The following is a 23,826-nucleotide window of genomic DNA, read 5'->3' as shown; positions in this document are numbered from 1 at the left end:
CTTGTAATCATTATCTATCTCTTAATAAGCCTGTAAAATACAAAAGATTATTCATTAAATTTGCTCTGATGGATACACTCGGAAACAAATAAAAATAAAGTTGTGATATATTTTTGTCGGTTAGTGAATCGCAACTTGGCAAAGGCAAAGGCCCACTGGAGTTACTGCATGCGTTTTGCCTAAAGGCCATCCGTCATCAATAGTCGAGACCCGCATCATCTTTTTTCTAACAGAAGCATAATACTCATAATTGGTCCCACCTCCCAATGCATGCAATGAACTCATAATTTTTCACATCTTTTAATTGATATCTAAATACAATTATTATAGATTTTTAGTTATAATTTTGAATTCTTTTATTATGATAAAAAACTTTTTGCATTTAATATATTCGTTTTATACAACATATGGATATATCATATAAATATTTCCTATACAACTAAAGATTTTTTTTTGAATTTAATAATCGAATGTAAATAAAACTTTTAATTTGCATATATAAAAATCTTAAGCACTTAAGCATTATCAAATTTTAAAATTAGGCTTCATTTATTTACTTGTAAAAGTTTTTCTAGAAAATATTTTCAATCTTTTCCACCGTTTGTTTGGTGGAAAATAAATTCCCACCATAAAAGTTTTTTCAAAACACGAGAAAATGATGCCTTCTTTTGGGAAAATGTCTTACACTTTTTTTTTCGGCAAGACATTTTCTAATCGATTTTCCCTTCACATCCCAACACTCTGCTAAATCTTCTCCCCTTTCCTCTTCCCCTTCCCCTTGGGTTGCAAATCAATGCCATTGCCAGGTACCCTCCTTTATATTCTCTCTAGTCTACCCATTTTTATCTCTTCGATGATTCTGATTTTGTTATCCATCTTTCTTTCTTTTTTTTCAATCTCTTAGCAAATTTGCGTGATCGATCCAAGAATTATTTGTCCTGTTTAAGCAGTACAACTAGTGCAGTAGGAATTTACAGATTGCCCCTATTATCACCCCTATTGATATGCACTTCTTTTGAGTTGATCTCCGTTCTCGTTTTTGATTTAATCTTTTAATTCTTTTTCTCGTTGTTCTCGTTTTACTGTAATTGATTTGGGTAAATATTATGGTTAGGCCTGAGTGGTGTAATCCCTACCCAGAAATCAACATTTCCTGTAGTTCTCATATAATTGAGGAGCAGAAAGGAACGAGCAGAGAATCCTTGGTTTTAGTCTTGCAGATTCTTATCAAATGCACATTGACACACTGGTATCCATGACCCAAAGTATGAGAGCAAGTAGGTCTTCCTTTAGCTCTAGCAATGGGCATTAAGAAGTTCCTTTTCACAGTATTGCTTCTATTTCAAATGGGGACAATTACGATATGTGAGCAAATAAACCTATGATATTTTCTAACCAATTGTGATTGTATAAAATTTTCATGTGTGTTTTCTCATGCACTAATCGGCTTGTAAGATTGGTTTATATGATGCAAAGTAATTGAACCTTTATCTGTTCAGTTGAAGTATAATCTTTCACAGAAGTGATGTGTACAAGATGGCTGATTAGGTTGTGAAAAGTTATATCGACTTTGTTCACTTGTAATCTTGGTTTACAGGTTCATAGGTTGGAGAATTTGTATTATGAAACATAGGGTTTTGTTGTAATTTTGTTGCAGGTTTTATTAATATAGATGTACTGTAATTCAGCTGATGCCAAAGAAGATGGTTCAAATTTGAACTGGTTTTGCATCTTCATTTTGATTTTATTAATATAGATGTAATGTAATTCAGCTGATGCCAAAGAAGATGGTTCAAATATGAACTAGTTTTGCATCTTCATTTTGATTTTGTTGGCAATAATAGATGGTCCTGTTTACCTCCTTTTAAATAGAATGGAAGGCTAGTTAACCCTTTTTCAACAAAATTTTATTTGTTCTCTAATTGACATGGAATCTTTTACGGTGTGTTTTTAGAATGAAGAACAAGCAGAGCCATTACCGAAGAAGCATGGGAGATACTAGGGCCATTGAAGTTTGGATTTTAAGTATGCCATCTTTCATTGGTCACTTACAGCAAGATGATGATGCTAATATGGGAATGCTCCTTTGCTTGTGGACACAACTTGTGTATTAATGGATTTTTGTAATTTTTTTCCCTTTCCTTGTGCAAGTGCCTTGTGTAACATGGTTATATTTATGTATGTATATGTACATGTAAAAAAATTGTGAATTCAGTCATAATGTTGTAGTTTGGTTTACACAATTTGTTTAGTGAATTTAGCTAAACAATTAAATGAAAAGAAAAAGTCAAATATATGTTTGTTTCATTTAAAATAGCTTTTTTAAAATAGTTTTTTTTTGAAATATTTTCAAGAAAGTGAATTTAGCTAAACAATTAAAAAGCGAGAAAATGTCAAATATATGTTTGTTTCGTTTAAAATAGCTTTTTTGAAATATTTTCAGAGAATCTACCAACAACAGAAAATATTTTACACAGATTCAACCAAACACTAGAAAATATTAACTTTTCCAGAAAAGTAAATCACTTTCCAAAAATCATTTTCCGGAAGTCATTTTCAGTCAAACATAGCCTTATTGAATTTTGCTTTCTCAATATTTTGGAACCCTTAACCACTTTATAAAAATAAAACGTCCTTCTTTTAAACTATAATTAATATTATTACTTTATATTTTTATATCTTCTTTAAATAAAAAATTAAAATTATTACTTTATTACCATTCTATTTATATTTAATTTTAAAATAAAATTTTCTTTCACTGTCATAAATGTAATATTCCTTCATATGGCTTTTCGGATCATGAACATTGACTATTAGCTTTAATAAAACTATAAAACAAAAATTTTCGAAAGTATAATTTGCATACTTTGAATTTCAAACTTCTCAAAATATTTATTTTAAAGTTTGATCAAATACAATATTTTAAAAATTAAGTTTGTTTGACTGACAAAAATTAATAAGAGAACTAAAATGGAGAGAGTGTATATTATAATACAATATCAACTCATATTTATTGACAAATGTTAAGTGTAATAATTAGATACATTATATTTTCAAAGAAAACATAGATTCAAATATTAGAAAGAATATTACTGAGAAAGACGATAATGAATTCTAAACATAAACAGTAAAATCAACATAAGAAAACTCACATTTGATATATTATGATAATGATGTCATTTTATTAAAAATTAAAACTACTACAAAGTATTTTATTATTAATAAATAACTAAGTAGCATCATCTAATTTAAGATAGTGCCAGGAATGGTAAATGTTGGAGAACCGTGTGTCGTGTTGCCCCACTCTGGTAAGGACTAAGGAGGAACAAACAAGAGATCGGACAAAAACTAGACATGGAAGAGTTTAAAACTCAGTATTCAAGGTTGCAAAATCACATGGAAAGTTACGAAAGAAAGCCGTATAGCTTTTTTCTCTTCTATTTTTTAAAGACGGGTTAAAATCTAAAACTAAGAATTTTACAGTTTAGTTCATGCATGACGTTGATGCTAATCACGGAATATTAATATCTGTCTTCTCATGACCCCAGTTTTGGTTGAAAGTAGTGCTCCTCCTAATCTTCTTCCGTTTTGAAAATAGACATATTATATATATATATATATGAGACCAAGAATTTTTTGAAAATAGACATATACATTTAGTCCATTATTTGGTTTATGGAGATAAAATTATATCATGGTAGGATTTGCTTATTGTTTACTGCATAAAGGTTGAAGCAACTAGCACTTCTTTTTCAATCAAAGTGATTAAAAATGTTATTTGTTGTCATATATGGGAAAATTTAATCAAAATGATAAAATAAGGATGGTGAAATTGCTATAAAAGATTCATTAGTTTTCATTATTATTTCATAATGCTTCAAGTAAAATGAATAATAAAATCATTAAAATTGGAGTGAAATTATTAAAATATCACATTATTAAGGGAATGTAAGATTACCTACTGAAGGTGTTAATCGCTATCAAATTAAAGTTAATAAATTTTATACATATTCAATTTATAACCTGTAAGTTTATTTCTATAAATAAAAAGAACACGAATTATTTTAAAAAATTCATTTTAGATTATATATAGTTGCAATTATTATGCTTCAGATGAATTTGTGCAAAATGGAAGAGAAGAATTAATGATGGTGATAGAATTTAAAACCAAACTCCTCTTACCCTATTTACGTCATTCAAATTCGATCAAAACAACATCAACTGAACTAACATGCCCGATTGTTGATCCAACTTTCCATTGAAGGTAGAAAATGAAGAACCCCTAATCGCCATGTCCAATAGGGATCATGTGATGGGAAAGTTATAAAATACATAAAAGAGTGGGCGTTGCAAGTATGAAATGGGAGTGCTTACGGTATTATCCTATTTCCCGGCCTAATCAAATGTGTAGTTGTAGTAAAGTAGATTTATCAAATTCTCTTGAGTTAGAACTTGAAGAAAAAGGCTACTAATAATTTCTTACTGGCTTCTGTTACTTGGATCAAAGTCCTTTCCATATTGCCCCTGATAGTCAGAGCTCTGGTACTCGGTTGAAAATCTTGTGAGGTCTTGCTGGTAGTGCTGTGATGATGCAGACATCGAAGGAAACTGTGGAGATAAAGGTTGCTGTTCATTGAAGAGATTTGAAGTATAATAGGAGATGTCAGCATCGTTACTGCTCGAAAGGAGTTGTGCATATTGAAGCAAGTGGGGATATGAATCCTGAGACCATGATGAAGGTGGGGCTAGTGGTGTAGGGTTTTGTTCAGGTCGCATGGTGCTTGAATCTCCTGGACTCGGCGCTTCCATATTCCATTGAGCTCGTTCGGGAAAATTTAGTTTGGCCTTGGTACCTTTGAACTTGAGAGCTGCTTTATCATATGCAAGAGCTGCATCCTCAGCTGTGTCGAACGTGCCGAGCCAGACTCGGGCTGCTTTCTTTGGGTCACGAATTTCAGCCGCCCATTTGCCCCATGGCCTTTGCCTCACTCCTCTGTAATGTCTCTTTCTTGTATTTTCTTCACATGCGTAAAGCCAATGCATTAGGACATGACATGATATATATAATTTTATGATATAAACATTTTATGTATTTTACATATGCAAATTAACGTGTTTGTCTGTTTTTGCATGCAATCATGATACAAAGGGAAGCAAGAAGTGGTGAAGGCCTTAGGTTGTGCTTTTTCTTTTTTTTCTTCCCAAGCCAAATATAAGGTTACAAATCAAGTAACAAGCAAAAACTCATAACACCCAATACTGAACTGAAGTATCAGTGAAAGTAGTTTTGTGTAATTAATAGCATAATCTATATGAAAGTAATTTTATGTCCAAAATTGATTACCAAAGTTTGTTTCCTTTTATTGCGTAGTTGGATTAAAGTTAAGGAAGGCCTTACGAAAAAAATAGTTTTAAACAATTTCATAATTTTTATTATAATTAATAGTTTTAAACAATTCAACATGTAAAATTTTAAATCAATCATTATCGATAAAAAATATTTTTTCTATATAAAAAACTTTCAACCATTAAATATATATTAACAAAGATATCATTTTGGATCAATATAATAAAAATATCAGATCAATTCAAAAGTAACATGCATCAATTATATTGATGAATTCAACAATTATATTATTAAAATATTAATCGTATAAAATTTATGTGAGTGAATAAAACTACAATATATATTTCTATAACATTTTGTATTAGTCATATTTTAACAATTCAACAATTATACTTTATGTTGGACTCACGTAGATCATGTATCTCAAATTTTGAGTAAATAAAAGATGACTAGCTCTTCATGTAAAAAAACTTTCAAAATAAAGACAATAATCTTAATCAATACAATGAGATTGAATAGATTAAAAATTTACATGATAAATTCAACAATTGAAATTTAAAATACTAATTCCAATATATATATATATATATATATATAAATGTGTAAAAATACTAAAATTTAAAAGCATGTGGATCCCTTCTCATATATAGTTAGGTGAAATTGCACTTAAGAACGATGGTTTAACGCCATACATTTGGCAAATGCATTGGAAAAGGAAGAAAAAGATGCATGCAATTATGAGGGTTCAATGTATTTTATTTCCCTACTTTTCTTCTTCCACTTAACAAGTTCTATAAGCTAAAACATGTCAACTCAAGCCTAAAAAATAGATAGCAGTAATGTCCATCTCATTAGTAATCATTTTCAATGTTAGGCACAATTTAAAAGCAAGGAATGTAAGTTTGAGAAATTTAAAAAAGAAAAGTTTCTTGGTCAAGGACGAAAATGAAAAAAGGAATGAATGTATCCCAATCCACGTAATAGATCCCGGCACGTTAGGTTGATAATAAAAAAAGACAGCTTCATCCACTAGAATATATATATGTACATGTAAGAACAAGCTAACTAGCTTGCTATACGATCAAGACACTTGGAATTATGATGACCATAATACTCCTATATATAAATATATATGTATTTGTTTTGTGAAAGCATGAAAAATGTCAGGTGTAAACACAGTTGACAATAAAGTGCAAAATTTTAATTTATTTATAGAGGCAAAGGGATTGGAAGAGAGAGACTTCATTAAGGAAAGTAGCTAAGGTTTAGGCGTAGATACATTGAACTTTGACCAACCCTACGTTACAGACTTTTAGTATTTCCATTTTGAGTCACTTGAAGAGCCATTTATTACACACTGAAAAGGAAAGGTAAAACCAAGACAAGGTAGATCAACACGTAACTTAAAAAGGAACAAACCCTAGTTGTTTGCCTTTGCAACCTTATTACCAATCAAATTTCAATAAACAGATAACTTTTTTTGGTTATAGTAAAAAAAAGATAAGAATAAATTATATGCACCTTGATCTTGAACTGCGAGTTGAGGAGGGCCAGTGTGTGGCTGTGCTGAGGAGGGCGCCGATGATTGTGGGAAACCAATGAGCTGCTGATCATCGCTGCCTATCACTTGAGTAAGAGCCGTAACGATGGCTGACGTATCAGCTGATTCAGGCCAAGAAGCTGTTCCGAACTCATCGGGTCCTTGTCTTTTCTCCGCCGATGTTTCGGGTGGAAGTGGCCGTTTCCCATGCCTTCGATGATCCACCTTATTTTTCTCAAAGATTTTGAATGAGTGGTATAGGCTAAGTAGTTGGGAGATACATAAAATACTTTGATAGATAGCTAGGTGCCACGGGTAATCAATATGAAGGGAGAGATATGGGGGATGGATCGGATCGAGTTTGGGATTGGGAAGATGTTTGTTGGGATAAAATATATAATTGGGGGATGTGGGAGGAAACTTGAGGAGGAAAATAGGGTTGTAAGTTGGGATAATATATATAGAGAGAGAGAGAGGGAAGTGTGATGAAATTAGAAGAGGAAAATAAGATTTGGACCATCCTTAAATATTTTACTCGACGGATTAAATTTGTTCCGATTCGATTAAAAAATTTTGTGTTTTTTTAATGCGTGATAATTTAATTTATTTTTAATATTAATTTTAGGTTTTAACTTTATTTTAATAAATTGAGCTTTATCCTATGATTTTTTAGCATTATTTGATAATGTTTTAAAGTTTTTCCTTAAATAATTTTAAAATAATTATTTTTCAAATAAATAAAAATATCAATAACTCTTTTATATTTTTTTAAAATAATATTTTATATAGTATTTTATGTTGTTTTCATTTTTTATTGATAAGTGCTAAAAGTAACATATTTTAACCTTATTCTTAACGTGTTTTGGGTGATTATCCGATGCTAATTGTGAATTTTATACTCTTAATCCTTTAAATTCACGTTTTAATGCTTAATAGAGCACTTGAGAATAAAGCGAGTGAAAATTAAAGTGTTAGAGCAAGCAAAATGAGCCACACGGAGCGTGTGTGGTAGGCCATGTTGATTTCACAGGATTGAGCACTGAGCAACGGAAAACAACTTAAAAATGACACTAAAGAGAATACTCAAGAAAACGTGATTTTTAAATGAAAATCAAATGTGAATATTTGAATAATCATGCATTGGAAATTTAAACGAAAATGACACTAAAGAACACAAGCAATCCAAGCAAAGATTTTGAGGCATAAAACATAGGCGTCTCCCCTATCTCAACAATTACCTAAAATTCAAAGTAAACAAGAATTGACACCCTCACGAAGGTCACTCAAAGCACTTAAGGTGTTTAAGGTCCAAATAATGTGCACTCAATAGTTAAATAAGAAATGTTATTACCATAGGCTTGCTTGAAAATCAAATCTCCACCATTATAGAACGAGATGACACACCAATCAAAAGATCTTTACAATGTTGAAACAGGGCTTAGGTAGAGGGTACAGAAAAGTACTGAACTAATTTATTTGATAAATTATTTTGATATAACAAACAAAAATATATTTAAATAAAACTTTGTTTTTGAACAAAGAATTCAAAGCATAAATAATATTTCAAACCTTCCAAACATCTTAGAAAATATTTTGAAAATGAATTTAAACTCTTGAACTTAATTAATACAGTTTCAAATCAATTGTAAAACTGTTCCCTACAAGTAGTATCGATATTTTCCAAGATGTATCGATACTTGTACAATTTTTATTGGTACCTTATCTTTTATTGATATCAAAACTGCTCTCTATTTTGAATGAAAAAATTGAACATAAACAATAAGTGTCCATACGTTTAAAATTTTATCGTTAACAAAACTTTATATCGATACCAATTTTGCATTCTGTTTTTCATGAACTTTCAAAAATTATAACAAGTATCGATACCCATCAAAATATATCGATACCTTTTACTAGGTAAGTTAATATTCAATTTTGTATACTTTGGCATCTACGAAAAGGCTTCAACAAAATGTACGTTAATATCCAATTTTATTTCAAAAGTTCAAGAAATTTACCATATTGTTCATTAATGCGGTATTTCTTCAACTTTGCCTGATATGGAATTGGTAGTTTGTATTCTCAAACTACCGGCTTATACTTTTCTTGCATTCCGCAACCTCATCTTTTTTCTCAACAGCTTCTAAATTCCGCTTTTTTTCAGGCTTCGCTAACACTTTTTCACTTCGTATAGTGATTGCGTGGACATGGCTCTTTTGGGTTGGTTCCAGTGTTACAAGGTAAACAACCTTGTTCTCTCTCCGAAAACAATTTAACAAGCAGACTAATTTGATTCTCGAGACCCTGAATACATGCCTGCTACTTCCTCAAAGCTATTTCAGTGCTCTAGAATCTAGTTTCTAACACTGAAATAAATTTAGTTAACATCTCTTCCAAACTCGACTTCTTTTCTTATTGATAAGGTGGTTGGAAACCCAGAGGGGGTTGTGCCTTTTATTTCCTTAACCACCCCAAAAAAAATTCGAATGATTTTCTTCATCCTAGAATATAATTGTTGTTGTAAGAGTTATTCTGAGGTCTAGAATTATTATCCATAAATTCGACTTGCTCATGCTCCATGTTAGACTTGAAGGGCAAACATTTCGGATTGATAATCCCCGCTCCAGTTGCATCACATTGCATTTTCAGATTCACCTGTTTATTGCAACTCAAACCATCAATCTTTTTACTTAACACTTTCACTTGACTTGCCAACATAGCAACTGCATCTATATTAAAAACATCGACTGCCTTAGTAAGCTTTGTTCTCATACCTTATCATTGATAGTTATTCAGTGTCATCTCCTTAATAAATTCTTGAGTTGCTTCAGGTGTTTCATTATTCTGTGTTTTGTCAGTTGCTGCATTAATTATTTGCCTAGTCAAAGGATTCAAACCATTGTAAAAAGTTTGAACTTGAAGCCACAAAAGTAATTTATGATAAGGACACCATCTCAAAATATCCTTAAATCTCTCCCATGCATCATACAATGTCTCAAGCTCAAATTAAGCAAAAGAAGAGATGAGATTCCTCAACCTAGCTATTTTGGTAGGTGGTGTTAGAATTAAGTGACCCAAATTCTTATTTAAATAAAATACGATGGAAAATAAAATAAAAGTAAAATCCATATAGAACTAGACTTCTTTTATTTTATTTTAGAATAAGGTTTTTAAACCTTATTAAACTCCATCTATTTTATATTGATTAGGATAAGGTGTTTCAATCCTACTAGAATATGGCTTTGCAAGCCTATAAATAGACATAGTCTATTCCTCTTGTATTTGAGTAAAAATTTTTCGACATAGTGAATTTTCTTCTCCTCTTGCCGTGGTTTTTTCGAAAGGGTTTCACGTAAAATTTATGTGTTCTTTATTTTTATTTATTTTATTCTATTTTATTTTTCACAAATTGGTATCGAGCTTAGGGTTATTCATCTCGATCACGGTAATGGCGTTTTTGAAGTATGAAATTCATTGTTGGATCGTAACACCGATTTGCGTTGTGGCAAATTAAGATGCAAGCGCTTCTTGCAGATGGATCTAGAGGATGCCCTGCTAGGATAGATAAGATGCCTTCGACATTAACAGATGAAGAGAAGAAGCGTAAGGATCGAAAGGCATTAACACAATTACATCGCATTTGTCCAACGAAATTTTGCGGGGATGTGATGAAAGAAAAACTGCCATTGCATTATGGAAGAGGCTAGAACAAATATGTATGTCGAAAACTCTAACAAGCAAGTTGCATATGAAGCGGCGTCTTTATGCTCATCGTTTGGAGGAAGGTGCGTCGTACACGAACACTTAACAGGTGTTTAAAGAAATTCTCTCAAACTTGGAGGCCATGGAGGTTCAAGATGATAAGGAAGATCTAGGGTTGATTCTACTTTGTTCGTTGCCCGTCTTATTCAACCTTTAGAGACACGATTTTATATAGCCGCGAGTCTCTCACGGTTGATGAGGTTTATGATTCTTTAACCTCGTATGATAAGATGAAGCATCTTGTGGTTAAACCCAACTCTCGGGGAGAGGGTCTCATTGTTCGTGGGAGACAAGACCGGAATGTTGATGATGATCGTGGTAGAACACGAGAACGGAATCCTCGTGGTAAATCTAAGGGTAGATCGAAATCTTCAAACAGAGGTAAAACTTGCAACTTCGCAAGAAGAAAGGGCACATTAAATCTGAGTGTTATAAGCTACAAAATAAGATTAAAAGGAGGCTGCGAATCAAAAGGAAAACAACCGAAAAATTCGGTGAAGTGATGTTGTAGAAGACTACAGCGATGGTGAACTTCTAGTTGCTTCATCAATGATTCTAAAGTGGCGAGTGGATACTTGATTCAGTTGCACCTTCCACATGAGTCCCAATCGGGATTGGTTTACAACTTATGAAACGATGATCTGAAGGTGTTGTTTTGATGGGAAATAATGCTTCATGTAAAATCGCGGTGTTGGAACAATTAAAGTTAAGATGTTTGATGGAGTTGTCGAACACTTAGTGACGTGCGGCATGTTCGAATTGAAAAGAAATTTAATTTCGTTGAGTACTCTTGATTCAAAAGGGCAGATACACAAATGAAAGTGGGGTTTTAAAGATTTCAAAGGGTCCCTTGTTGTGATGAAAGGGCAAAGAAAGATTGCCAAGTTATATGTTTCTGAGGTTCTCTTATTCTTGGTGATGCAATTGTCGCTTCCTCTTCCTTGTCGGATGATGATATTACTAAACTTTGGCATATCGCCTAGGGCATATAAGTGAGAATGGCATGGCGAATTAAGCAAAGAGGACTTCTTAATGGGCAAGGAATTTGCAAACTGAATTTCGTGAGCACTTGTGTTTTGGGAAGCAAAGAGAGTTCGATTCACTAGAGGAATCCATAACACGAAGGAAGCGTTGGAGTATATCCATTCGATCGTGGGGGCCGTCCGAGTGCCTTCGAGAGGTGGAGCTAATTATATGCTAACCTTTATTGATGATTTTCCGAAAAAGTTTGGGCGTTCTTCCGAAGCGAAAAGCGATGTGTTTTCCACATTTAAGTCTTGGAAAATTATGATTGAAAAAGCAGACGGAAAAGCAGATAAAATACCTCCGTCATGCACAATGGCTTAGAGTTACGTTACGATGAGTTTAATAGATTGTGCAAGTCGAAGGGATCATGAGACACTTGACGATTCGTCATACTCCACAACAAAAGCGGCGTTGCGAGCGAATGAACGAGCGATCATGGAGAAGGTTCGATGTATGTTGTCAAATGCCAACTTACCGAAGTCATTTTGGGCGAAGCGACCTCTCTGCATGTTTTTGATCAACCGATCTCCATCCGTTGCCATTGAGAAAAGACTCCACAAGAGGTATGGTGCGGTAATCCCGCTAATTATTCGATTTAAAGATTTTTGGGTGTCCTGCGTATGCTCATGTTGATAATGGAAAATTGGAACCGAGATCCATTAAATGCGTTTTCTTGGTTATAAAGTGGTGTAAAAGGCTATAAGTTATGGTGTCTGAAAATAGAAAAGTTGTGATTAGCGAGAGATGTTGTTTTTGATGAAGCGCTATGCTACCTAACTTATCTCTTAAAGACTCTTCCAATAAAGAAAACCAAAAGCGGTGGAGCATCAGATTAATCTGAAATCAACTCCTCAAGCCAAGACAAAATTGAGAATAGAGTTGCTTCTTCACCGCAATACTCTATCGCCAAAAACAGGACAAGAAGAAATTAAACCTCCAAAGAAGTATGCCGAGGTTGATCTAGTTGCTTATGCTTTAAATGTGGTGAAGATATAGATGCGAATCAAGAGCCATTTAATTATTACGAGGCGATTAGTGTGAAGACTCGAAAAAGTGGATGTTTGCTATGCAAGAGGAGATGGAATCACTCCACAAAAAGCAGAACATGGGATCTTGTAAAACTTCCTAAAGGTAAAAAGGCATTCGTTGTAAATGGGTGTTTAAAAAGAAAGAAGGGACTCCGGAGTTGAAGAACCCGGATATAAAGCAAGGCTTGTTGCAAAGGGTTCTGATCAAATTCGAGAGTGGACTTCACAGATGTGTTCTCTCCGGTTGTTAAGCATAGTTCGATTCGAGCTTTGCTTGGTATTGTTGCCATGCATGATTTGGAGCTTGAGCGGTTAGATGTAAAAGCGCATTTTGCATGGAGAACTTGAGGAAGATATTTACATGCAACAACGGAGGGTTTTATAGTCTCGAAAAAGAGGACTATGTTTGCTTCTTGAAAAAGTCCCTTTACGGTTTGAAACAGATCACCAAGACAAGTGGTACAAGAGGTTTGATTCCTTTATGACTTCTCATGATTTCAAAAGAAGTAGTTTTGACAGTTGTGTCTACTTTAAGAAAAAGCAGTGATGGTTCTTTTGTGTATCTACTTCTTTATGTTGATGACATGTTGATAGCGACAAAAGATAAAAGAGATAAGAAAGGTTAAAGCCCAACTAAGTGAAGAATTTGAGATGAAAGATTTAGGACCAACAAAGAAGATACTTGGTATGGAGATTCTCGAGATAGAAAAGCAAGTAAATTGTACCTAAGTCGGAAGGGTACATTGAGAAAGTTCTTTGCGAGTTCAATATGCAGAGTGCTAAGCTTTGTTAGTACTCCTTTAGCGACCCATTTCAGACTTTCATCGGCCTTATCTCCTCAATCGATAATGAGATTGAGTACATGTCACATGTTCCATACTCTAGTGCGATGGGATCTCTCATGTATGCTATGGTTTGTTCACGTCGGTTTATCATATGCGATCGGTCAGATTAGCGATACATGGCGAATCTGGTAAAGAACACCGGAAAGCGATTCGATGGATTTTAAGATACTTACGAGGCACTACTAATGTTTGCTTACAGTTTGGAAGAACTAAAGATGGAGTTATAGGGTATGTTGATGCTGATTTTCTTTGGAGACCTTGATAGAAGAAGATCTCTCACAGTTACGTCTTTACAATCGGAGGTTGTGCAATTAGTTGGAAAGCCACTTTGCAAACTACGATCGCTTTGTCTACCAAAAAGTGAGTACATGGCGATTCTTGAGGCTTGTAAAGAAGCTATTTGGTTGAAGGACTATTTAGTGAACTCAATGAAGACCTTCAAATCAGCCACGATATTTTGTGACGATCAGAGTGCCATCTTTCTTACAAAAGATCAAATGTTTCATGAGAGAACAAAACACATTGATATTCGGTATCATTTTGTTCGTGATATTATTGCTCGTGGTGATATTGTTGTGAGCAAAATTAGCACTCATGAAAATCCTGCAGATATGATGACTAAGTCACTTCCTATAACCAAGTTTGAGCATTGCTTAGACTTGGTTGGTGTTCATTGTTGAAGTTAAACCCTTAAGGGGTTTTTGGAAGAGGTGAAGAACTTGTTTATTGAAAGTTCGCGATGAAGAACTTGTTCATTGAGAATTTGTGTCAAGGTGGAGATTGTTAGAATTAAGTGACCCAAATTCTTATTTAAATAAAATACGATGGAAAATAAAATAAAAGTAAAATCCATATAGAACTAGACTTCTTTTATTTTATTTTAGAATAAGGTTTTAAACCTTATTAAACTCCATCTATTTTATATTGATTAGGATAAGGTGTTTCAATCCTACTAGAATATGGCTTTGCAAGCCTATAAATAGACATAGTCTATTCCTCTTGTATTTGAGTAAAATTTTTCGACATAGTGAATTTTCTTCTCCTCTGCCGTGGTTTTTTTCGAAAGGGTTTCCACGTAAAATTTATGTGTTCTTTATTTTTATTTATTTTATTCTATTTTATTTTTCACAGGTGGAAATTACTTCAACATAAAATTTTCAATCATCTAAGCCTAAGTGGTGATGAAACCCTGTGGAAGTGAATTTAACCACTGTTTTGCCTAGTTCCTCAAAGAGAATGGGAACAAATTTAAGTATATGGCATCATCAGTAATGTCATTGATCTAAATATGTTGCATATATTTAGAAAGTTAGCTAAATGGGCATCCGGCTCTTCATCTTTCAACCCATCAAACTGAACATATTGTTGTACCATCTGAATTGTTTTCAACTTAATCTCAAAATTGTTTGCAGCAATAGTTGAGCTAACAATACTCGATTCAACCCCAATTAGAGTGGGCTTAACATATTCATACATAGTTCGAAGAGTAGGGCATACAGGAAATTGTTGATTACTAGGATTATTATCCATCTGTACAGGAATGTCCTTTTTCTTTTGATCATTTATTAAAATCTGTTAACATTGTCTTGCTTCTCTAACTACTCTCCTATTTCTATGAGCATTTTTTTCAATTTCACTATAAAAAACTAATGGTTCCAACCGGTTGTCTCTAGTCATAAACCAAAAGATCCTTTAATAATCAAACAAAAGAAAAATTAGAATGTAACAATTATATTAAAAACAAAAATATTAAAATAAAAATAAAAATGGATAAATTAATAGAAATAAATTTTTTTTAATATTCTAGTCCCTGACAAGGTTTCGAAAAACTTGATGTGTCATGAAACTAACTAAAAATTTTACTAAGGCAAGTGTACATATCAATTAATAGTATAGCTATAGTGAGTAAAGATATCATTCCCGCGAGGACTACAAGTACTAATAATTGTCGTCTTTATATTATTTAACTGAATAAATCAAGTGATTGGTTAAAACTTGTAACGCCCCAATTTTTAGGAATTCTGTGAATGTTGGCAAAATTTCATGCTTTAATTTTGTCATTTGTGAGTGAAATTATGAAATAGGACCTATGTGAAAATGTTTGAAAATGCTATAGGCTAAATTGAAGTGGCCAAATAAATAGGAGTGCAAAATAGGAGGATTTGCATGACAAACCTCCCATTTTACATGAAGTGGCTAGCCATCATGTTGTTGTAGACAATATGAGCACTTGATATCCATAATTCATGGTACAAATTGATAATGGGTTAGGTAAATGTTCCATGATAATGGGTTAGGTAAATATTCCATGATAATGGGTTAGGTAAATGTTCCATGATAATGGTTTAGGTAAATGTTTCATGATAAGAATTTCATGTCTTTTGTATTAAAGAATTAAATGGATGAAATATGAAGTTTTATTAAAAGAAAAAGGGGTGAAAAAAACAAAATTTTGTCCATCTTTGTTCATCATAGCTGAAAGTTAGAGAAGAGAAAGGAGAGGAGAAAGCTCTTGAGTATTCGGTCATTAGGAGGAAGAAAATTGAAGGTAAGTTTTTGGTACCTTGCTTCTATTTTAAGGTTCATGAGTTCTTCTTGATTCTACCTTAACTCTTGAAGCATATTTTGGTTTTTAGTTGTGTTGTGAGCATTTAGTCGTGAATTAAAATGAAGGAAATGGTTGTTGTTTCATGTTCTTTTGATGAAAAATGGAAGATAGGTGAAGTTGAGCCAAACAAATGAGCATGCATGTGCCTTAGATGCTAAGGGGAAAAATCGGCTAACATGTTGTGCTTTAAAATGATGAAATGGAGATTATACTTAAGTAAAATCATAGATATGTGATGATTGATTGGTGATATACATGTTTAAATAACAAGCATGCAAGTTAGGTGTGAAAGAGTGATTTGGTAATAAATCTGCTTGGGACAGTAGCAGTAACGTGACTTTGGAAAATCACCATAAATTGTGGGAGATGAGTTAGAAGCTGCATAAATTATGTAATTAAAGCTTAATGAGTCTAGTTTCAAATGGAATAAACAAGAACATATTTTGAATACTATACAATGAGAAATTTGATTCGTAATGAAGAATGGTCAGATTAGTCAAATAGTGAAACATGGGAAACTTTGAGAAAAATCTGGTATTGATTGGCTAAACAAAAATTTCTGAAAATTTTATGGATAGAAGATATATGAGTCTATTTTCAAGGAAAATTAACGGAATTTGATTTGAAGTTTCGTAGCTCCAGTTATAAATGATTTAGTGACTGTTGCTCAGGAAGACAGTTTGCAGTGAAATTATGATTATGTGGTAAACATTGATTTTGTTAATGAGTTGCTTATTGTTTTCTTATAAGCTTACTATGATCTGTAGGTGTGGTTGGCCGAATATTGTAAGGGGTTAATACGCAGTTTGTATTTGAATAGTTAGATTAATGTGTTAGTAATCCAATTGTAGGCGGTTTGTGTGTGGATTTAAATTGACATATATATCGTCATAAAAGTGTGTAACTAACACCCTCTTTCTTAGTCTGGATCGGCAAAAGTCGAAAAGCCGAAATGCCGAAAAACGATATTTTGTAGATTTGTGAGTGTGCGAATGCTCGTGAGGTAAATCGATTAATGTTTTTGGTAAACTGCAAAATTTGGATTGCAAAGTGCATGATTTCTGTGCCCTCGATATTTTTGGGCTTAATGGGCCAAAATTGGAATGATGGGCCAACGGGCCCAATTCGGTAAGAACCCTCGGTACGTGATTTTGTAGTACGTGAAAAGTAGGAATATGCATGAAAAACCCTAAAATAGATAAATTACTGAAATACCTTTAAAAGTGAAAAATTTACAGTTTTATCCCTAGGAGATAAATTACCGAAATACCCACAGGGTTAAATTGACTTAAATGCATGTTTGATTGTTGTTATTTCTTGCATGCCATGTTGTTATTATCGATGCATGGGACCGGGATATTGACGGAGGAAGTACTGAAAGTGGCTTGTCCACGTCTTGGAGGCTTTGCCTCAATTCTTTGATAATCGAGCGACAAAGGCAAGCTGTGGAGTGTTAAATTTGGGTGGGTTGAACTATTCCCCACATAGAGTGTATGGTGGTACGGGTGAAGTGTAGTGGTTGGTGGGTTGAGTAGTCTCCCAAATGGGCTTGCATATGTTATTGATGTTGTATGTATTTTGAAATGGGCCTATGGGCCATACTATTATCTGAATAAGGGCTAAGGCCCGGTTTATTATGTCTGAAAAGGGCTCGGCCAGATACCACTTACCCAAATGGGCTTGCATATGTTTCTTGATGTTGCATGTATTTTGAAATGGGCCTATGGGCCATCATTATCTGAATAAGGGCTAAGGCCCGGTTTATTATAATCTGAAAAGGGTTACGGCCCAGTACCACTTTATTACTGAATGGGTTTAGGCCCAATAGGCTTGGTGACTTGGGCTTTGAATGGGTTTTCCTTACACACTGAGTTTCCCAAACTCACTCCTTTTATTTTCATCCACGTGGAAATCCCCAACCATAGTGGGCTTGGAGTGTGAGGGAATTCGGAGTGGCCACCGTTCGAAAGTTTGATTTTCTTCGGTGAATGGACATCCTTTTATTTACATTTGAAGTTTTGGGTTTTAAATGTAATAAGGCCGTTTAATTATTTTAATGGTTTTAATATGTATTACTAAGATAGGTATTACTTATTTTAACTGTTGAAATTGGATAGCTTTAGGCGCGTTTTCAAAAACAACAGTTGATTTCAAAATAACACGACAACAAGCAAAGCTTCCGCAATGAAAGTATTTTCCAAAATTAATCACTTTTCCTAAAATGACTTAATCAAATCGGTTTCCTAGAAATATCCATGACGTTAAGGTGTGGCAATGGCGGTATGCATGTCTAGGATTGGATCCGAAGGAGCTTGGTATAGCGGTCCGATGGATTCACCACCTCTTTCCGGTTTCCTACACGGTGCATGACTTCCATTCACTTTAACCTATAATGAAATTATCTTTTAAAACACTAAGTAGGTTTTTCTGGATCAACAATATAAAATGTTTTTAACGCTTCGATGTGGCATGTCGGATCCAGCCATAACGTCTGGGCCGGGTTTGGGGTGCTACAAAACTAAATTAGCTAACAAGCACATCAAAGAACAAATCAGAAAAATAATTGTTTAACAACCAAGAAGCAAAACAATACCTAGGAAAGAATCCGCCTAGATTTCATTTGTAACTATCAATCTAAATTATGCAATTTATTTACTTAGTATCTTGATCCGTAGAAATCCCTAAATTATATTAATATCTCTTTCGAACATAATAACAATTGACTCTAGGTTGGTTAATTGAAATTTCTTTCTAATTAAAACCCCTATTATCGCATTAACTCGTACTATGGATTCTCTTATTATATTTGACTCTAATCTGGTATATTTATGTAGTCATATTTCTTAGATTGCATGCAACACTACTCAATTACTCAGGATATACTCTTAAATAGGATCTATTTAACCAATGATTTGAACACATTGAACATGGATCAATAATCTAGAAATATTAAATAAGAACTAAGCACAGATAATAGAGAATAAGAAATTAACGATTTATTGCGTAAAATAAAAATCAAATGATAGAATCCATCATAGGATTCATCTCCTTTTGGCATTTAGAAAATTAGTTCATGCTTGAAAATAAAAACACTCAAGAGAGAGTATAATCGGAAGAAATAAATAAAACTCATGATAACTTCCTAAGAAATCAACTGCGAATCTTCAATCTTGATGGAAATCTGATTCAAAGTCGGCTTCAATGGAGTTTTTTAAATTTTTTTCTTGAGTATTCTCTAACGGCTTGCTCCTATCTTCTTATTTGTGTCATATATGTAACACCCCATCCTGTCCAATTGTCAGACTCGAGTAACAGGATGCTACAACAACTATCGAAACTTATACACATACAAACTACTGCAATTAACATTTAAAGATTAGTTCGTGACTAATTAAACATTTAATCGACAATAGAAATAGATTTATCCGTAATAATGACTAGTTTTGAATTTTTTGAAAAACAACAAAAGTATTCATACTAAACAAGTAGGTAGCAATATTTTGGTCTCGAGTATCGATACTTTTACCCAAAATACTAAAATTTAATAAGTTAAAAAGATTTTCAAGCTCAAAACATATTCCTATTCAACATACAATTAATGTCTAATTTAACTGAACCTACTAACATCCTTTAACCATTTGTCATGCCATATCAATACATTTTCATTGAGAATACCTAACATGCATGATCAATCTCAATCTCAAATATCAAAATGTTCATAAGCTAAGTCCAAAAGCAACATCAACATTCCATAAGTCCAATCCCAAAATAGTAATAATAAAATAATGATAATAACTAAAACTATAACTCTAACCCACGTTGACTTTATTCAAAGTGTCTAAAAAATTATAAAACCACTTAATTGATGGTTATTGCCTTGCTTAGATCACTTCCTTGGCTGTTCCACTCACACCGAAAAAGCTACTTATTTGGAAGATTTTAATGTGGAGTGTGTGAGCTTAAATAAGCTCAGTGAATGTTTGAAATTACCACAAAGTATACAAAACATCGTAAGTTAAGGAAGAGCATACTAAGACACATTCTCAACCATATTTTCATCAAGTCAAAATAACATATTCATACTTCATTATCTCACAAGTTTAGCTTATATACTCACATGCATTTACACACAACATATATCATATATATATAATTCAAAAAATGATAATTTGGTTGCTTGAGATTATGAAACGTAAAAAGTGGACTCTATCACCACATATTGGATAAACGGTTCTCCATCCCACCGATGACTCAAAGAGTCTAACATGTCTCATAAGTGTAGCATAAAGCTAAACACTCTCCAACACACCAACATGTCTCAATGAATGAAGTTTAACTTGACATTTCAATATCTCTCCAACCTGTCCCGGGGCCTCAATGCCCAAATTACAAAACACAAAGGTGAGTACTCACAATCCTATGGCATGTCAACTATATCCAAGTATTTCAAGATATCACAAGCCCAAAATATCAAAAATCACACATATGTAATTACTATTTTAATGCACATAATCTCTGTTCATATTCATTAATTAACATCACAAGCTCATACACAATGCATGCTTATCAGATTTACATTTCATTTCACTTTAAGTGCCACAAGAATACTCATTGAGCCATTATATATCAGAATACATATGTGAGCATTAAAGTTTGTTTATCACATGTCATATACAAGTAATCACCCACATTACTTGCCATCATAGCCTCACATTCCACAACTCGACATACATTAAGCATAATTTCACAACAACGCAAAAAAGTATTAAAAAGGCTTACACTCAGAACTTAGGATATGGGTTTAGGATATTCCTAAGCTCCTAACTGACACTACGAACCACACATACTAGCAGCAACTTTGAACACTCACTATTCACACTTCTGCTTACTAGCCGAAAGCTCAAACAAGCTTTTCCTTGCCTTTAGACTTGCTTGAAGTGGCTCCCGATTGATCCAAAACTTTACACACATAACAAAAACATTACAAACTTATCAAAAACAACATTGAACACAACCAAACAAAAAGGAAAACACAATTCAAGCCTCTCTTTTCTCACTACCGAAAACTAGTTAGTTTTGTAGAAATTAAAGTTTAGATATTCAAATCTCGTTTTTAATCCTCAATTTCGATTTCAAACATATTAAATGTCATTTAATTTCATATCTAAACCATTAATTATATCTAAATTAGTGGTTCTAAAATTTTCAAAAATTCAAGCTTTCAAGAACATGTGAAAAGGAAAAATATTTTTCTTAAAAATTCAGTTATAAATTATTAAATTGAAGTGAAGTACCTTCTAATTAGGTCAGAATGAATCAAAAATCACTTTGAAAATACGAGTTTACTCAAGATTACGAGATTTTCCATTTTTGAATCCAAGCTTACTTTAAAAACATCAAATCTAAATAAATCTCAATAAAATCGTTTAAAACTTAAATTTATTTAACAACACTCTTTGTTTAACCCTAAAAAGTTAGAATATTACCTTAATGATAATACTCTAAAATGATATATTTTTATGTATTAATTACATATTTATTTTGAGTATGATCCTAATAATTTGAGTTATTTATGGTTTTTGTCTTGTAGGGACTAAATTGAAGGCAAAAAGAAATTTGGAGGCAAAAAGAGTGAATTTAAAGATAAAATGGGCCAGCATGCGAAGTAGGAAGGAGGTAGTGTCGAAAATGCAAAGAGTGGAAGAACTTGGGGGCAAAAGTGCAAAGAAGAGATTTTATAAACACAAGACTCTATTTAATTTTTAATTATATTAGGATAATTGTTAAAGATTATTATTTAAATTTAATTTTAGCTTTTACCTTCATTTATCTTTAACTATCTATATTTATTTATATTTATCTTTTAGAATTTAATTAGAAATAGATTAAGTTTTCTAGTACTACAAATAGAAGATAGAGTGATACAAATTTAACTCATCTTTTCTGTAAACATTTCTTCTCCCAAAAAGCTTAGCCTTATTTCCTTTCATATTATTCAATAAAAATTTCATTTTCATTATGTTTATTTCTTTTTCCTCAAAAAGTATGAACCTCTAAATTTATCTAGCCAAAGCTTGTCGAAATTCCCCAAAAAGGGTTCATGAGGTTTAGAATCTGCGCTTAACCTTCTCAACGAGTATTCATCGCTTCTCCGGACTATTGACTGATGCTTTCGTCCATATCCCTTCAAAAGTAATCTTTTTAACTTGTGCAAAGGCGGCCGCTTTGTATGTTTTAAGAAGGTTGCACAGTCGATTCATTGCTTACTGCGCCAGTGGTTGTTGAGCCTAAGAGACAAAATGGAGTGGCATTCACCATTGAGAAGTGATGATCTAATGTAAGATGGTCCCACAAAAGCGATGGTTGGCTAGAGTCATGTTCCTCTAAATCGTAAGTCTAAAAATCTAAGTGGAGCTGGTGGTCGTAGGCATCCTCTTCCACTATAACTAGCTTATTCTGTTCGAGAAGGATCACCTAAAAGTCGATGATAGAACCCAAGGCGGATCGAGACAACAGGAGGCTGAAATCTCTCCATAAAAACTCTTTTCTCAACTTTGTCTTTCATTACAATTTTAATTTTAATTTTCATAATTTCAATTCAATCCAACTTTAAATTCTGATTTTATTTTTATTTTTTTCCCAAGTACGCAGGTTTTCTTGGGCACGACTTTGTTCGGGATTTCGAGGAACAGGAACTTGTGCAAATTCGATCCCTGAGGATTTGACCCTACTTTCCTTATATTATTATTTTTATTATTTTATAGGGATAAGATATTTTTGGTGTTTTTAACGACTGTATCAAATTTTGGCATCATTGTCGGGGACTGGAAACGTAGTAATCTTGTTTCTCTGTTTCTTATTACTAGATTTGCTCCAAGTATTCTTGCATTTGGTTCAAAGATAGAGAAGACTGTGAGAGCCAATCGCAAGGAGACAAAGTTACAGAAAAAACAGTTAAGGGTGGTTAGGACTCAGAGTAACCCACCGCCAGAAATTGAACTCGAGAACGAAGTTGAATCTAGGGTTAACGAAAACCCTACTCAAACACTTGAAAGTGAAAAAGTAGAAGTCGATTCACCAGAAGAAGTGCCTAATACTAAGGTTAACAAAAACCTAAATCTAGCACATCCACCATGGCTCAAACGATTCGGCAACTGGCCGAAGCTCCTGTAGAACAACCACCATTGTGCATTGCGTATCCTACTATGGATACTGATTTTGAACTGAAGTTAGGTTTAATCCAGTTATTGCCAACTTTTCGTGGGTTGCAAAATGAAAATCCTCACAAACATCTGAAAGAGTTTCATATGGTTTGTCTTAGCATGAAACCTTAAGGCGTAACTGAGGATCAAATCAAATTACGTGCTTTCCCTTTTTTCCTAACGGATTCTGATACAGAAATAATTATTATATGGTTCTTGTGAGGTCTATGATATGAATGCATGCTTATGTGAAAGTTTTGTGAAGAAATTTTGGCTCCGTTTGTTTACCAGTACAATATTTTCCGGAAAATGATTTTTGGAAAATGATTTGCTTTTCTGGTATTTGGATGAATCTGTGTAAAATATTTTCTGTTGTTTGGCATATTTCCTGAAAATATTTTTCGGAAAATCTGTTTTAAATATATTAATAAATTATATATATTAATTAATTTATATTTTAAACTGTTT

At 33.0% G+C, this 23,826-nt stretch overlaps 1 protein-coding gene, 1 long non-coding RNA gene and 1 other non-coding gene across 3 annotated transcripts; 2 read left to right on the top strand and 1 right to left on the bottom strand.

The window, feature by feature from the left end:
• The first annotated feature begins 602 nt into the window (after nucleotides 1-602).
• On the top strand, nucleotides 603-2,314 carry LOC108460053 (uncharacterized). The gene is made up of 3 exons (XR_001867452.2): nucleotides 603-806; nucleotides 1,115-1,365; nucleotides 1,955-2,314. It is a non-coding gene; the product is annotated as an uncharacterized LOC108460053 (long non-coding RNA).
• Nucleotides 2,315-4,160: 1,846 nt separating this feature from the next.
• On the bottom strand, nucleotides 4,161-9,659 carry LOC108459191 (ethylene-responsive transcription factor ERF114). The gene is made up of 4 exons (XM_053026804.1): nucleotides 9,543-9,659; nucleotides 8,989-9,136; nucleotides 6,869-7,408; nucleotides 4,161-5,018 (listed from the first exon to the last, which is right to left on the bottom strand). Exons 1-4 carry the CDS (start codon nucleotides 9,657-9,659, stop codon nucleotides 4,480-4,482), a joined length of 1,344 nt encoding a protein of 447 aa, XP_052882764.1. The 3' UTR covers nucleotides 4,161-4,479.
• A 160-nt stretch (nucleotides 9,660-9,819) lies between these two features.
• Nucleotides 9,820-9,926, top strand: LOC128292356 (small nucleolar RNA R71). The gene has a single exon (XR_008282340.1). It is a non-coding gene; the product is annotated as a small nucleolar RNA R71 (small nucleolar RNA).
• Nucleotides 9,927-23,826: the final 13,900 nt, after the last annotated feature.

The sequence above is a fragment of the Gossypium arboreum genome, chromosome 4 (assembly GCF_025698485.1).
Source record: "Gossypium arboreum isolate Shixiya-1 chromosome 4, ASM2569848v2, whole genome shotgun sequence".
NCBI classification, from domain to species: domain Eukaryota; kingdom Viridiplantae; phylum Streptophyta; class Magnoliopsida; order Malvales; family Malvaceae; genus Gossypium; species Gossypium arboreum.
The sequence above is the reverse complement of the archived record's forward strand: the minus strand, read 5'-3'. Positions and strand labels throughout refer to the sequence as shown.

Bases quoted from the DNA above. Each gene is read 5' to 3' on its own strand.
- LOC108459191 (XM_053026804.1), bottom strand. From the start codon at position 9,659: ATGAGAACAAAGCTTACTAAGGCAGTCGATGTTTTTAATATAGATGCA. The intron at 9,137-9,542 runs GTGAATCTGAAA...AGAGAGAACAAG, and splicing joins GTTTGAGTTGCAATAAACAG to GTTGTTTACCTTGTAACACT. The intron at 5,019-6,868 runs GTGCATATAATT...ACGCATGTGAAG, and splicing joins ACTCGCAGTTCAAGATCAAG to AAAATACAAGAAAGAGACAT.